Source organism: Mauremys reevesii, linkage group 23, assembly GCF_016161935.1.
Source record: "Mauremys reevesii isolate NIE-2019 linkage group 23, ASM1616193v1, whole genome shotgun sequence".
Taxonomy (NCBI): Eukaryota; Metazoa; Chordata; order Testudines; family Geoemydidae; genus Mauremys; species Mauremys reevesii.
The window spans coordinates 12,950,777-12,966,296 of NC_052645.1; the positions used below are offsets into that span (position 1 = coordinate 12,950,777).

Sequence of the window (15,520 nt, forward strand, 5' to 3'; positions counted from 1 at the left end):
GGCGGCGGGGGGGCCCCCGCCGCGGGTCTTTGGGACACTTCGGCGGCGGGTCCCAGAATGGAAGGGCCCCCCGCCGCCGAATTACCGCCGAAGACCGAGCTGAACTTCGGCGGCGGGTCCCGCTCCTCTTCGGCGGTAATTCGCCAGCGGGGGGTCCTTCCGCCCCAGAGAGGAAGGACCCCCCGCCGGCGAAGACCGAGAGCGAAGAAGCTCCTGCGCCCAGCCCCGCAAGAGTTTTCTGGGGCCCCCCGGAGCGAGTGAAGGACCCCGCTCCAGGGGCCCCGAAAAACTCTGGTTGGGGCCCCTGTGGGGCTCGGGGCCTGGGGCAAATTGTCCCTCTTGCCCCCCCCCTCTGGGCGGCCCTGCAGCCATCTGTTGGGTTCCACTAGATCATTTAACATCAGCAGAAGACACATGAGCCAACGGAGTGTGATATAGTCAGGCAACATCAAGGTGTGACGAAGTGGGAATGTTCTTAATGTTTTCTCTGAACACTGTGTGGGTGCCTCAGTTTCCCCTATGCATTTCTTAGGTATCCAGGTGGGGGGAACAGGGGGTGTGATTGTTGCAGAGCCCAAGAGGGCCCCTGTGATACTGTCTGCACAGAGAATGGCCGACACCCTGTCTCCTGATGGCCTGGGCCCCTCCTCTACAAAGGTGCCAACTGAAGGTGTTGGAGAACAAAGAGCTCAGGTGACCTCTTGGCCTGGGAAAGGAACAAAGGCAGAGGAGGAGCTGGAGAGTTGCAGTTTGGAGCTGGTGGAGAAAATGAAGGGGAGGCCAGACAGACCTCCTGGACTCCCCTACCCCCCCAGATGGACCTGACTGAGGGGGTCCTGTTGTCTGTACCTGCAAGACCTGTTTTGAACTGTGTTCCTGGCATCTAAATAAACCTTCTGTTTTACTGGCTGGCTGAGGGTCATAGTGAATCGCAGGAAGCCAGGGGTGCAGGGCGTTGTCTCCCCCACACTCTGTGACACAAGGTGCTTAACTTTTATCAAATTAAATCTGCAGTAGGAAACACTGGGAGGTGAATTGAGGGTGAAAATCTAGGTATTTATAATTTCGCTTGCTGAGATTGTGCAAAGTTTGAGATCAATAGAAATGTTTCTGGGGTTCATTTTGTTAAATGCCACTTAATTTTTTTTTTTAAATGTCATCTGCAGCCTGAATGCTGTTGCATTAACCTAGTATGCAAGAGCCTGAAAGGCTAGACTATTTTTATGGTCCAAGTTCAGTGAAATGCAGGAAGTAAGCAGCCAGCAATAACGGTACAAAATAAAATGACATCTTCAAAGCAATTTCTGATTTAAAAAAATCTCAGGTTTCATTAGTAACAGAACTAAGGAAATCTGCTTTTGTAATCTGATTTTTTTTTTAAAGAGATGCTTGGGGAAATAACCCTTTATTTCCCCCTGACAAATTGTACCTGAAATGGTTACAAATAACACTGACAATCACTGCAATTGAAAACAGAGAGAAAAGAGAGATTTCTTTCTCTTTTACAGCAGCCGGTGGTCAGTCAATTCCATTGCTTTGTTGGTACCCATGGGAGTGCTGATTTGTCTCATGCACTTGATTAGCACGAGGGCACCACTCCCAGGCTGTCAGGCATTGCTGGGGGAAGTTCACGTGCATGCTTTCCCCTAGGCCTTGCAAGAGGGAGCTTGCCAGTAAGAGCAGCAGCAAAGATGCAACTGAGAGAAGGGGGAGCTGTCTGTCCGGGGTCCAAGCATGGCTTTGATCTTGGGACCACCCACTCGCCCTGCTGGAGAGACCTTTGTAAATATCAGCAGGGGGACAAAATAAACCGACAATATATATTTCCATACATGCTACTTAAAGGAGGCTCAATCAGAAACCCAAAGGGTTATAAATTTGTCCCCGTCAACTATTTCAAGCTGATAACGGTCCTTTCAGCTGCCCAGGTCCCCTTCATTCAGTTCAGGACAAAAGATCCAACTGTGAATTACTGCAGTCACAAGACAAGACACAAAAAGGACACTGCGAGTTTGAGCTCCAGCCGAGATGCCTCCTGGAGGACCAGAGTTCAGCTATTTGAAATCAGCCTCTGAAACACAGAAAGGTTCTAGCAGCATTATTCACATTAGACTGTTGGTGGTGTTTTCCTCCTAGGGAACTAAAGGGTTCAGCTGCTCAGTGAATCCTGTCACTGGATTCATTATTTAATTTCATTAAACTTTTCAGGGGCCAAAACCAGTTCCTCAGCAGCAACATTGCAGCAAGATGTGCCATCAAGCCATTATTCTGGCCCATAGTGATGTGGAAGCTAGGCAGGCAAACAAAACAAAAGAGAAAGTGCCGAATTGGTATGTTCATGGTATATGTACAGAGAAGTTAAATAAAAACAAAAATACTTTTGCTGAAAGTTTGCAATGTAACACTGCTTTATATCTTAGCATACCGAACAATAACACACAAATCAGAGAGAGACAAAACAGGCTGCTCCCCACAAATAGAGAGACACAACTCATCCCACTTTACTCTAAACTGGCTATCTGAATAATTGACTCTGATCTCATGCTTCCCTATAGAGTCCCCTACCCTGTAAGCAGGATGGGTAAAAAATCCCTTAGGCTTTGAAGTGACAGTTTGCAATTTTTAAAGTTTTCAATACACCACAAGAATGAAGTTTTCTATCCACAATGCAAGCACCCTCCATGTGCCAAGAGCCTCAGACTTCCCCTGGAGAGACACCTTCTATGCATGAGAGAGGCTCTTTCCGCCCATAGCCTGTCTGCTTTGTCAAGAAGGGGCATAAATAGTATAAATTATGATGGATTCAATTTTTTTTTGTTTTTTGTTTAATTTAGAAAGTGTCCCAGTTACTGGGCAAACTGTGCCTTGGGCCCCTTTCAGTCCCTCCCGAGTGCACCCCTTACATGACAGGCCTGGTTTCCTCCCGCACTTTGGGTAGAACCACTGTCAGCCTGGATCTCAGGCTCCCAATTGTGTTAATGACACAGAGTTCGGGCACCACTAGGAGTTTTCCTTTGAGAGCCTGGGACAGTTCCCATTTGCAGGGACCCGGAGCCAGCGTCTCCAAAACAGCCCGTTGTTCGTTAGTTTCTCAGAGGGACAATGCATTAGAGCAAAGGGCCCCTCAGCCCAGCTGAGTCCGTCTCTGGCCTGTTTACAACCCTCTGGGTAGCAGTCAGACCGGCAGCTTTTCTCTGACTCACCCTTGGTAGGTTCTCCTAGCTCCCCTCTCCTCCCTCCCTATCACACTTCCCCCCCCACACACACATTTTTCAGGCCTCCTTTGATCGAGGCATGGCCTTGGGAGGGGGCTGTCTTATCTTCGCCATTGCTCCTGGCCTGCAGGTTTCCGCATTTACAGCCTCCTCTGATTTAACTCCCTCCTGCCTGGCCAAACACACAGAGGCCCGCACACATGATCTGAACAGTAACAGGGCTATTTCCCAGTTGGGCACATAGGGCATCGACTCGGGCCATCTTTGAATGCCAGATTTTTACCGTGGCCAGATTGGACACCCGGTCACTAGCACCGAGACCGCCGGCCTCAGTTCACATACTCTACGGAGCCGCAGAGTGGACACTTTCAATCCACGTGTTTGAAACCATGGGAGAGAAAAAAACAAAAACTATAGATCCTACCGTGTGGGAGGGATATAAAGGAGGGCACCCGGTACTCCTGATCTTATGAGCCATCGAGGCCTGTCTGACACCTAGTTTCCATGCTGACTGAAGGAGATTACCATGCGCTGAAACAAACCATGCAAACTACTTAATCGCTATAAGCCTGCAGGAGGACAAAGATGTCGAAAGCCGACCTGACTCAAAGAGGATGTTGTGCACTCATTTGTTTTGCTCCCCAGGGCCTCTGAAGATCCATCTTGTGTACAAGGCGGGGGCGTCCCCCTGCGCACTTGGACGCAATAGCTAACATATTACACACGCACGCTGGAGGATTCAAGACTGGCCTGCGATGCATTTGCTGCACTGTCACGGGGCGTCAGCTGTTGTGGGTTCTCTGCTTTCCAGCCCGGCAATGTGTCTCTATTGTCCACTGGGTGGCAGCGGCTCCCAGGCTTCATTGGGTGTTGTGGTCTGTTCACAAAGGTTTGGTTTTGTGAAGCTCTGGTCTGTTTGCCACTGCTGGAAACCAGGAAAGAGCCAAGACTGACTGGAACCAATGCTAGAGAGGGCAGGGGCCAAGAGCTGGACGCCTCTGCAGGGCCTGGGGAACTAGCTCAAGGAAGCAGCCAGCCTTGGAGCCCGGTTGGGCTGGTGCTAAACAGACACAGGCGAGTAGCAGACCCTGCTCCAAAGACTGAACAGTCTAAAGCCAGACAGAGCAGAGGGGACGGGGAGGAAACACACGGCCCAGCAGGGTGATGGCGGGAAGCTCCGCTTGTTGGGGTGGATTTCGTTAGGAGGGGATGACGAGCGATACGAGACCCACAGCTGGGAAGGGAATTGTAGTCAGCCTGTTTAGCACTTCTGAAAGTCTTGGCCAAAGGGCTGTAGTGAGTCCAGGGTCCAACCTTAGCGCCTTTAACAAGAGCCTGATTTTCAGAGGGCAGCGGCTCAGCCCCTTCTGACAACCCCTTTAAGGCGTCCCACGTTGGGCCTCCAAAAGTGGAAGCACCCCCCCAACCTCACGTAGACACTTTTGAAACCCTCGGGACCCGTTTCTGTTAGCGCCTGTTTCACGCGGATGCCTAGTGACGCCTTGGGCAACAGGACGTCTTGATTAAAGACTCAGAATTCCCACCCCCTTTAACTGAAGTGGGAGAGGTTACAATACATTTCTCCCAGGCAGACCAAAAAGCCCTCCCATGAATCCGGGGGAGATGAGGTCTGACAATATTAATATGTCTAAGGTAATTAACAAGCAAGAGAAAAAAACCCTTTAGGTTCCAGAACTGTACCCCCATAACGTACAGGGGATTAGGGGGGAGGGATGGGAAATTTTTATACATCATAAAGAAGCAAAAACAGACTTGGACAAATCGTTTCCCAGCTCCGGGCCTCAGTTTCCCCATTTGTAAAACAGGGAGGATGTTATTCACGCTCTTGATGAGGTTCCTGCAGCTTACAGATGCGACGTGCTAGGTAAGAATGACGTATCAGGGAGATGATCATTATCAATAAACTCAGGCACAAACCCAGTGCTGTGGAGGTCACAGCTGATCAGAGTGATGAAGATAGACAGACTATGACCAGTCTAAAGCATCCCTTATCGTGCCCATTGCAGAGTAAGCGTCACCGAACCCATTAAAACTCAAATCACCTTAACCAAGCTGCCCTCACCGCTCCCATTTCTATTTGTAACTGGAGGGCTGGGGGTTCTGTTATCTGCCCGCTGGCTCAGTGCTATCAAGTACAATGGGCGCAATGAAGTGATTTAGCGCTGGGCGTTCTCGCTCCCTGCTGGGGCACAAACAAAGGTCTCTGTCTGTCCCTCCTGCTACGAGCAGCTATTAAGGTATGTTTGGCTGAGCTGAGTTAGAAAAACAGGTTGGCAAATACTTGGGGGCTGTGACTCAGCCCAGTAAGATTTCTGCTCTTCCGTGGGCTGCGCCCTGGACACCGCCTAGCCCGAACGTGACAGTTCGCTGGGCCCTGGCGTCTGCCGAAGGAGTCCAGTCCCCCGGTGTGGGTACGGAGTGGGGAGAGCACTCTGGAGCCCTTTGCACACTTGGACAGAGGACAGGGAGAACCCTGGTGCTTCCTCTACCTGTGGGACGTTCTGGCACCACGAGCCCCTCCGCCGTGGGTGTGGCGAAGGCCCGGCCCCATTCTGCATCGGCTGGCAGTGCAGGGATGGTGCCGGGGAGAGGGCTTGCTGCACCCCCAAAAGCTGAAGCGGGGGAAGCAACGCTCAGCCCCCAGTTCCTACCCTCAGCTGGCAGCAGCTTTTGCAGCATGAAGGTTCCCCGTGCACCTGCCAGGCTATAGCCAGGAATCCTTTCACCCAGCTCGGAAATGCAGCCACCTCTGGGGTGGGACGTCATAGCCACACAGCAGCACCACAAGCCTCCCTTTTTCACAACGGCCTCCTGGGGAACTCCTCGTTGTGGTGTAAGCACAGCAGCCTGGAGGCAAGGCAGAGCTGATTGCTGGGAGACCAGGTACTGCAGGCAGGGTGATAGGAGAGAAGAACCCACTTACGCTTGTTCAGTCACTGCGGGAATGTATTAGACCAAGGCCGAGATCCTCAAAGGCACCTAAATACCATGGAGGGGCTGGGCCCACAGGCCGAATTCCTCTTGTGCGGGGGAGAGGGAGGACACGTGTATGTTAAGAAGCTGCAGCTGCTTCCACCAGGGCTGAACATGAGCCGCTGGCTCTGAGCAGCTTCTCCCTAGCTCCTCGTCCCCTGCGTCTCCCCCCCATTCTGCACATGGGGTAAGTAACACCAGAGAGCTCAGGCCAGGGAGGAATCTGTCCCCGCGTCTCACCACCTTCCACTTCGAGAAAGCCTCAGGGTGGAGAGTTAATATCGGCAGCGTCGCCAACACCAAGCGTTCAAACGGCGTCAGTCAAAAATGACCCCACTGGCTTCCAAAGTCACGCGTGTGGCTTCGAGACGTCGGAGGAGAGCGTTACCCGTCGGGCCGCTGACCCATCGGACCCCTCGTCCCGCAGTGCCTGGTGACAAAGAGGAAAAGAAACCCTTTGGATTTATGTTCAGCCCCCTTTCACCCAGGGCTCTCAGAGCAGTCACAAGGACGTGGCCTTCAGCCCATCACAGCCTGGTCCTGTCCCGTAAATAATTATTTCCTGCTGAGTCAGGTGATCCCACACGGCGCCCTGTCATAGACGCATAGACTTTAAGGTCAGAAGGGACCGTTATGATCATCTAGTCTGACCTCCTGCACAACGCAGGCCAGAGAATCTCACCCACCCACTCCTGTAACAAACCCCTGACCTATGGCTGAGTTATTGAAGTCCTCAAATCGAGGTTTGAAGACCTCAAGGTGCAGAGAATCCTCCAGCAAGTGACCCGTGCCCCACGCTGCAGAGGAAGGCGAAAAACCTCCAGGGCCTCTGCCAACCTGCCCTGGAGGAAAATTCCTTCCCGACCCCAAATAGGGCGATCGACTAAACCCTGAGCATGGGGGCAAGACTCCCCAGCCAGACACCCTGTCCTCAGTCCCCCCAGGGCTGCGTCTCTCCCAGCTGCTGAGGTGTCGTCTGAGCAGAGACAGACAAAAGCCACCAGAAGCAGCAAGTTCTTATGCTGGTGCGTCAGACCAGGGTTTCTCTACCTTTCCCACGTGGCCCCCCGCTGGGATCCACCCCCCGGCCAGCTGGGACCCCGGCTCCTATTTAGCGATAAGACAAGGACCGGGCAGCAGCAACCCCCAAACCCCAGGGTGCAGCTCCACCAGCGCTGGGCCCCAGGGAGGGGGCACACGTGGGCGGCTCCACCCCTGCAGACGGAAACGACAGCACTGGCCAGTGGGTGGAGCGTGACCTTCCGCTCTGCCTGCCCCGGGGCGTGGGCGGGTCTCCTCTGCCTTGGAGTTCACGGGCCCGGCACGGCCATCGACCTCCCTCGTTTCCACCAGCCCTGCCCGAGGCCCCGCTCTAAAGGCAGCGACGGTGGCACTTTAAGAGCTGAACGGCGGGTGCTAGCGCCAGGCAGGGCCTTCCTCAGCAGAGGGATAATCGCTGTGCTCTAGACTTTGGCCTTGGCAAGAGCCGGCGGCCCCTGTCCCTGGTTTCAGCGCAGCGGCTCCTTGGATTCTCCAGTTAGCCGAGCCAGGCGATTTCTTATCGGCCGCCGAGAGTCCCAAAGGTGCCGCCTGCAGAAACAGCCGGCAAAGCTTCCTGCAGCGGCCACAAGCCCAGAAACCAGCCTCCGGCTGCATCTAGCCCCGGGGGTAGGTGGGTGGGGGTCGTGCTGCAGCTCCTCCAAGGCCCTGCTCTAGCCAGGTGCAATCAGAGCAAGTCTGGCCAGATTCTCCCCAGGTGAGGAAACATTTGAGGACAGCAAGATAGCAGGGCCCCCGCCCAGCCCCAGGCTTCCTTGGCGGCTGGTAACACTGCGTGGTGCAAGTGGTCTCAAAAGTCTAGGATGCCGCCCAGATGCCATGGTGATGGGCACCAAGCAGATGCCTGTAGTAATAAATACAGGTATTGAATTAATCGTAATACTAATAATAGTGTATTCAATAGTACTAGTGAGGGGAACAAGGCAGGACGGCTGCATTGGCCTGCACTCCAGGGCTGCCTCTGGCTTTCCCCAGGAAGGTGCTGTCAGGGTTGCCTGGCTCACCCAGATTTGGCTTGACCCAGGTGTTTGCCAGCCTGGATGCAGCCCAGTTCCACCCATAGCATAGAGCCCCCCCTGCACCGCGGTCTCAGACAGAGCTGGGCCGTCACGCAGCTCAGAGGCTCAGTCCAACCCCACGGGAGGGCCCATCTGCCCTGAGAGGGGTTGGGTTTTACCCATGTCAGGTGACAGTCAGGTGGTAACAAGGTTTCTCTCGGTCTGTGATAGCCTGACCCTGGTACCGTAGTCTCTGAGCACATCTCGATCCCGGGAGATGGGGCAGTGCTGCTAGCCCCAATTTGCAGATTGGAAACGGAGGCCCAGAGAGCTTAAGGCTCAGATCTGCAAAGGGATTTAGGGTACTGATTCCTGAGGATTTCAACAAAAGTTAGGAACCTAAATGCCTCAGTGAGTCACTCCAGGGAGCCTTCGGCAGAGCAGGGACGTGAATCCGGGTCTCCAATGACCCATGCTACCACCCTACCTTCCCCCCCACCCCGCCATACTCACATACTTCCCCAGTGCAGCCAGAGAAGGGTCTGCCCCACACCCGGTTTTATAAGAACCAGTTCCCAGTGGTCAGGAAGGCTCAGATGGGCCTGAATCCAAGCTCCGGCCCCAAACAGCCGGGCTCTGGATCGGAACAGAGCAGCTTGTGCCCATTTTCCAGTTAGAACCCAGAAAGGTTCCCCCTGCAAGGGCTTGTCTGCTTGGAAGTAAGGAACAGGATGTTAAGCATCCAGTGTAGGTAGGGGCACGTTGTGTTTAGTGTTATAGCAGCTGGTCATAGGTGGACCCTACCAGATCCATGGGGTAACCCCCGAGCAGATGGCATGATGTTAAACCTGACTTGTCCCTGTCTGCACTGTTAACATGACTCCTCAAGGTCGTGTTGTAACATGAGCTCATTGTCTAGGAAGGAGAAAGCACTGGGGTGCCCAGGGCCTTGCAAACGGTGCCCTTGAAAGCTACCCGGCTGACTCAAGGGTTTAGATTAGAGCCCTGGCCCTGGCCAACGTATCAGCCCCTTGCTGGGAAGCAGCATCTCCCGAGCTACTCCCAGGTAGCACCGATTCCCTGGAGCGCCGATGGGGCTTTAGCCTACCAGCAACTGTGGCTTTTGCGTTCCTGCGTGGGCAAAGTTTTCAGTGGAGACAGATGCAGTTGTGCTCATGAGCAGAGCCCAGAGCTGCCGCCGAAAAGATGCTGGGGGTGGGGGGGTACCCCTGGCATCAAGGATTGGCCTGGCCAGTTCTGCCAGAACATGGATCTGCAGCCTCTCCAGCTGGAGTGGGACTTCCCCAGACCCGCTGTACAATCATGAGCACGGAAGGCAGCCTACAGCTCAGCTTCACAAGAGACTCTGGTTTCACTTTGGGGTGAAGCAGGGATTGGACTTCCCCTGCCAGCTCAATCCGTGACGCCTCCAGTGCCCCAGCCCCGGAGGGGAACGAGCTAACAGCAGCCGAGGTGCTAGGGGCTGCGGTATGGGAATGGGCCCGGCGGGGACCGTAGCAGGACGATACGGCTTGGCTGACCCCAGCCTTGCTCTCTGACCAGTCTTCTGGCCCGTCTGAAGCCTCAGCAGTGTGGCTCTCTGCCCCCTCCCCTGCTGATCTAGGGAACGAAGGCACTTTCAGGATTCGAACCCAGCTCTCCTGCAGTGCAGTGAAGAGCTTGGGCCATCAGGCTATGGGACCTGCATGGCAGCTCCATGGCTGGACGCTTAGCTCTGAGTACCCCCTGGGAAGGAGAATAAGCCCGGAGGGGTGAAAAATCACCCTACGGCACCCCCGCTCCATCCCAGCGGCAGACTCCTACATTCCCAGGCCAGGAGGGACCTTCTATCTAGCCTGACCTAGTCTAGATCTCTCTGATCTTCGATCCCATCTGACCTGGAAGATCAGATAGTCTGGATCGATCTAGTCCCTCCTGCATAACACTGGCCCTAGGATGCAGGGAGGCAGAGGGAGGCCTGCGTTTCACCTGCCTTCCACACGCAGGGCCTTTCCTTGCCCTCTCCCCAGTACTGGGTAGGGCCAAGCAAATCACTGAGTACAGGATCTCCAGATCAAGCTCTTTCATTGGTGCCAGGTGGGGCTTTGAACTGGGCTAACCATGGTGGAGGCGGGCTCGGGGGGTTACAGGGCCCATTTCCCCGTCAGCCAGGAAGGGAGAGCCCCGAAAAGCCCTTCGAACGGATTACAACTGATCTCTGTGCTCTTCGGTCCCGAGCTGAGTGGTTCCTGTTCCTAACACTTCTCCCCGGCGCTCTTCCACTTCCAATGGTCGTTCCTGCTTTACCCCGGGCCTGCTCCTTCACCCCACAGTGCTGCGAGCATCCGTCCAAGTTGACCTTGGGGCTGCTCAGCTGCACCCTGCCTAAGCGGAGAATCGGTAAATCCAAGACCCTGCCTCCCTCTGCTGCCGAGCGGGGAGTGGTTTAGCCTGCAGCCCCCAGAGCGGTTAAACTTATCGCCGCAGATAAAGCGGCGGAGGTGCTTGTGCCTCGGCCTCCGAGAAGCCAGGCCTGCAAAGAAGGCAGCTACCGCGGCATGGGAATAATTGCGATCGCACCTGGCCAGATGCCACAGCGATGGGAGTGGTTGGAGAACGTGGATGGAGAGAGATCAGCCGCTTACCTGGTGTAGTTGGTGCCACGTGACTGACCTGCAAAAGGCTCCTTCCTTTTTCGCCAACCCCTGTAGAGACCCCAGGACCGACCGGGAGCCTGACTTCTGGCACATTGGCTCGAACCCATCCCTGGCCAGACCCCACTGAAATTGGGGCCGACTCACCAGGGTGGAGTCTGGCCTTGCACTGAGGAGCCAGGTGCAGATTGACGTGCTGAAGCCAAGGAACTGCTGCCGTCTCGGGCTGAGGAGCGAGGCCAGCTGCTGTTCCAGGCCGGTTTCTAGCCCCGCTGCAGGACTCCCGCTCCGCCCTGGCTGAAGTCGATCTTGGTGGAGCAGGGCTCGGGCTTGCTAAGCCAGCCGGCCGGTGCCCACGCTCTGCCCTCCTGTAGAGCAGCACCCGTTCCTCAGAGTGCCGGCGCTCGCCCACGAGCTTGGTTACAGCCTGGGGAAGGGAGGTCAATAGCCCATTTCAGGAGGGCACTGGGGCAGCTGCAGGCGGGAAGAGGAGCCTTGTTTGGGGTGCCCAGCCTGACACACCTTGGCCTGATTTTCAGTGGGGCTGGGCATCTGCCCCCAGGGCCGCCCAGGGGGGGGGCAAGAGGGGCAATTTGCCCCAGGCCCCGAGCCCCACAGGGGCCCCCACGAGAGTTTTTCAGGGCCCCTGGAGCGGGGTCCCTCACTTGCTCCGGGGGGCCCGGAAAACTCTTGCAGGGCCAGACCCAGGAGCTTCTTCCGCTCCCGGTCTTTGCTGGCGGGGGGTCCTTCCGCTCCGGGGCGGAAGGACCCCCCGCTGGCCAATTACCGCCGAAGACGGAGCGGGACCCGCCGCCGAAGTTCAGCGCGGTCTTCGGCGGTAATTCGGCGGCGGGGGGCCCTTCCGTTCCAGGACCTGCCGCCGAAGTGCCCCGAAGACCCGCGACTGGGGCCCCCCGCCGCCAAATTACCGCCGAAGACCGGGCTGCACTTCGGCGGCGGGTCCCGCTTCGGCAGTAATTCGGCGGCGGGGGGGTTCCCGCCGCGGGTCTTCGGGGCACTTCGGCGGCGGGTCCCAGAATGGAAGGGCCCCCCCGCCGCCGAAGACCCCGGGCCCCCGGAATCCTCTGGGCGGCCCTGTCTGCCCCTGAAGCCAGCTGCCGCTGCGGGTGCCCCACCCCTCTGAACACCAGCCCCCGAAGAGTTTCTAGTTCAGGGGTTCTCAACCTATTTCCTGTTGTGGGTCGCATGGGCAGCTGTCTATGTGGGATACAACCACACACGATACACACTCCCTGGGTGGCCCTGAGGATGTCACCTGGGCCCCAGCTGTGTGCGGATTGGGCTACGAGTGGCCCACGGGTCGCAGGTTGAGAACCACGGCTCTAGTTGGACGGACAGATGGAGGCACCCACCATCAGAGGGCACTTGGGAGCCACGTCTCAGACCCCCAAAGGCTTCCAGGCACCTAACTCCCATTGAAACCAGTAGGATTTAGGTGCTGCAATACCTCTGCGGATCTGGGCCAAGCACATCAGCAGTGGTGGAGCTGGGATCCGAAGTCAAACTCCCCCACCTGTGCTCAGGCCACGCTGCTGCCCCAAAGGTGGGCTCAGGCATTCAGATTGGTTTTTTGGGGTGCAGGGGGATTGGGGTTCCCAGCCATCCAAGAAAGGGGGGGTTGAGGGAGGGAGAGAGACACCCTCCTGTGCCCCACCCCCACTTTAAGCAAACCTTGGTTCTCACCTTGAGGGAAAAGCTGTTAAACCGAAGGGCCAGATGGGAGCCGCTAGCGAGGCTCAGCCCACGCCCGGCAGCGCCCCGGCCAGGGACTCCGTGCAAAGATTGAGGAGAAACCACTGCAGATAACTGTGCAAACTGTCCTTCGCCGGGAGCTGTTATCATGCCAGGAGCGGGAGAGGCCGAGAGAAAAGGCAGCCAAGGTGGCCTTGAGCTCTCGCCTGGAACAAACAAGCAGCCCATCCCCACCCAGCTGGCCGGCCGGCTAGGGGAACTGGCTCAGAGCCCTGTCTCAGCCCCAGAACCGCTTCAGCCAGCTCAGCACGGCCCCACCCATGGGCCCGGCTCCGCTGAGGTCACAGCTCCGGGGTTAGCCCCGCTATGCTGCAATGCTGCTGCCCTGCCTGTCCCCAGCGACCCTCACACCTGAGCAGCGGGCTGAAGGGGCCCTCACGCTGACAGGGCCGAGGGCTCAGAGGGGACAATGCAGGGGGAGGGGGAGACCCAGCAAGTTGGAGATGCCATAGCAAAGTCCTGAGTCTCAGAGCTCAGGAGTGGAGTGGGGCAGGAACCAGCTTTCCCATCCCCCACAACGTTCCCATTCTCCATGAGGAGGAAACCGAGTCCCTTCAAATGTGTGTGGCGTGAGAACAGCCCCAGAGCAGCCAGGAGCCCCGGGGTTAGGGTAGAGGAGCTGCTCTGGGGTCCCCCTCTCTCCCCTCTACCAGAAACTCCACCCTGGACCTGAGAAACCTTCCCAACACGTTTCGTCCAGACAAACCCTTTCCCATGAAAAGGGTCAGTCTCAACTTGTCAGAAATCCCTGAGCAAAGCCCCAGTCCCGCTCAGTTCTCGTGGCTAGAAGCTGGGGGTGACGCTTGTCCCTAGGAGCCAGGTTTTACCCGGTTGCAATTAAGCCAGGTCATTAGGCTGGAATAGCTATTGACTGAGAGGCAGCGTGGGCTAGGGGGCAGAGAACCACGCCGGGACTCCAGAGATCTGGATTTGTTCCTGGCTCTGCCAGCGCCTGATTGTATGACCATAGGCAAGTCACTTCACGTGCCTCCATTTCCCCACCCACCCTTTAGCTGTTTAGATTGTGACCACGTTGGGGCAGCTGCTGTGTATTCTGTGCGCACCGAGCACCAGGCACTCTGGGTCCTGCGCACAGCTGGGGTCTCTAACTGTTACTGGGAGGCCAGTGATATTTAATAAACCTCCATGGTGATAGGCACCATCCCAAGCTCTGGGGCCCTGACTGTGCATTTAAAAACCACAGCACCAGCACAGACCCCAGACACAACCATCTGATACAGTCTGGCAGTGCTGGGGTCTCCCCCGCCCAGCCAATCCTCAGTCACAATGCGGCAGCTTGGGACCCCTCCCCACAGCCCTACCCCCCCGGCAGCTCAGACCAACAGGCTTTGCAGCATACCCGGAAAGTCAAGACTCCAGGCTTGGGTGGGGGGAATATCCGCACCTCGGCGAGGCTCCAGCAAGCCCCCTCCCCTTTCAATTCAACAGGTCACTTATGACACAGGGAGAAAGGCAGGTCCCAAGGCAGTTAAGGCTGCATATTCCACCTCTCTAACTTCCTCTTGCAGTTCCAAATTAGCTTCTTCACGTCCCATCCCGCCCTGCGGCCTGGCGCTGCTGCGCCCCGTTCATTAGTGGCCATGTTCCGCCCTGGCCTTTGTGGAGGGGAGGAGGGTGCTGCACAGGGCCTGAAGCCCCCCCAACCCTCAGCAGGGCTGGTGTCACAACAGCTTGCAGGGGGTGATGGGGTCGGGCACAGCATCCAGCGCTGCTCTTATCAGCGGCTGGCAGCTGAGCCCTTGCACACAGCCGTGGGCACGCTGCTCACTGCCGATAAAAGCTGTTATCCTAGAGATGCTGGCGAAGTCCCGGTCAGCAAACAGCCCCTCAGCCCAGGCGCTGCAGGAATCCAGCGCCTCCCTCAGCGGCAGGAAGTCTCAGCAGCTTGGTTCTTTAAGCCCGTTCCCTAGTGCCAAGCCTTTGCCACCCTCCACATACCTGCTTCCTTACGCAGTGGGTTGAAAGGGGCAGGCACAGATCTCGCCCTCACCAGGAGGGACACTCAGAAGGGGATGCTGCTCCAGCCTGAGCCCCTCCCCACCCCAGGCAGTGCTGGGAGCATGGCCTGACCTGTTCCGAGGCAAGTTGGCTTTTGGGGCGGGGGCTTGTGAATTTTACAACCACGTCGAGAAGCCCCATTCTCTGCCCCATCGCCGTGCCTCAATGAATGTCGCACCCTTACCGCGTACAAAGGCCACATGCTTAACAGAGCTTGTCTCTTTCGCTCCACCGGGCCTTAGGCAGATCCCACTCGACTCAGAGGGCTTGAGGTGTGGGAGCAGGGGTTCATTGGCCTTTGATCAGATGCATGGCACCTCCTCCCGGTGCCTCCCGCGCCAGATGAGCGCACAGGCACATGCAAATTTCCAATTTGGCTCCTGCAAATGGGTTATACCAGGGGTAGGCAACCTATGGCACGTGTGCCGAAGGCAGCACGCAAGCTGATTTTCAGTGGCACTCACGCTACCCAGGTCCTGGCCACCGGTCCGGGGGGCTCTGCATTTCAATTTAATTTTAAATGAAGCTTCTTAAACATTTTAAAAACCTTATTTACTTTCTATAATATATAACTAAACTATTGTATGTACTTATAGAAAGACCTTCTAAAAATGTTAAAATGTATGACTGGCACATGAAACCTTAAATTAGAGTGAATAAATGAAGACTCAGCACGGCACTCCTGAAAGGCTGCCGACCCCTGGGTTATACCCAGGGCTGCTGTGTCTGCCCACCCAGGCCAGCGACGGAGACAAAATTCAAAAGGCAGCAGGAACCGGCGTGAAACAAACTCACTTACAATTCCCAT

General features: G+C 56.2%; 1 protein-coding gene across 1 annotated transcript; it reads right to left on the reverse strand.

Moving 5' to 3' along the window:
• Positions 1-9,995: 9,995 nt before the first annotated feature.
• LOC120389385 lies at positions 9,996-12,789 on the reverse strand. The gene is made up of 3 exons (XM_039511916.1): positions 12,625-12,789; positions 10,912-11,347; positions 9,996-10,012 (listed from the first exon to the last, which is right to left on the reverse strand). The coding sequence occupies exons 1-3, from the start codon at positions 12,781-12,783 to the stop codon at positions 9,996-9,998; spliced, it is 612 nt and encodes a 203-aa protein (XP_039367850.1). The 5' UTR covers positions 12,784-12,789.
• Between the last annotated feature and the right edge of the window lie 2,731 nt (positions 12,790-15,520).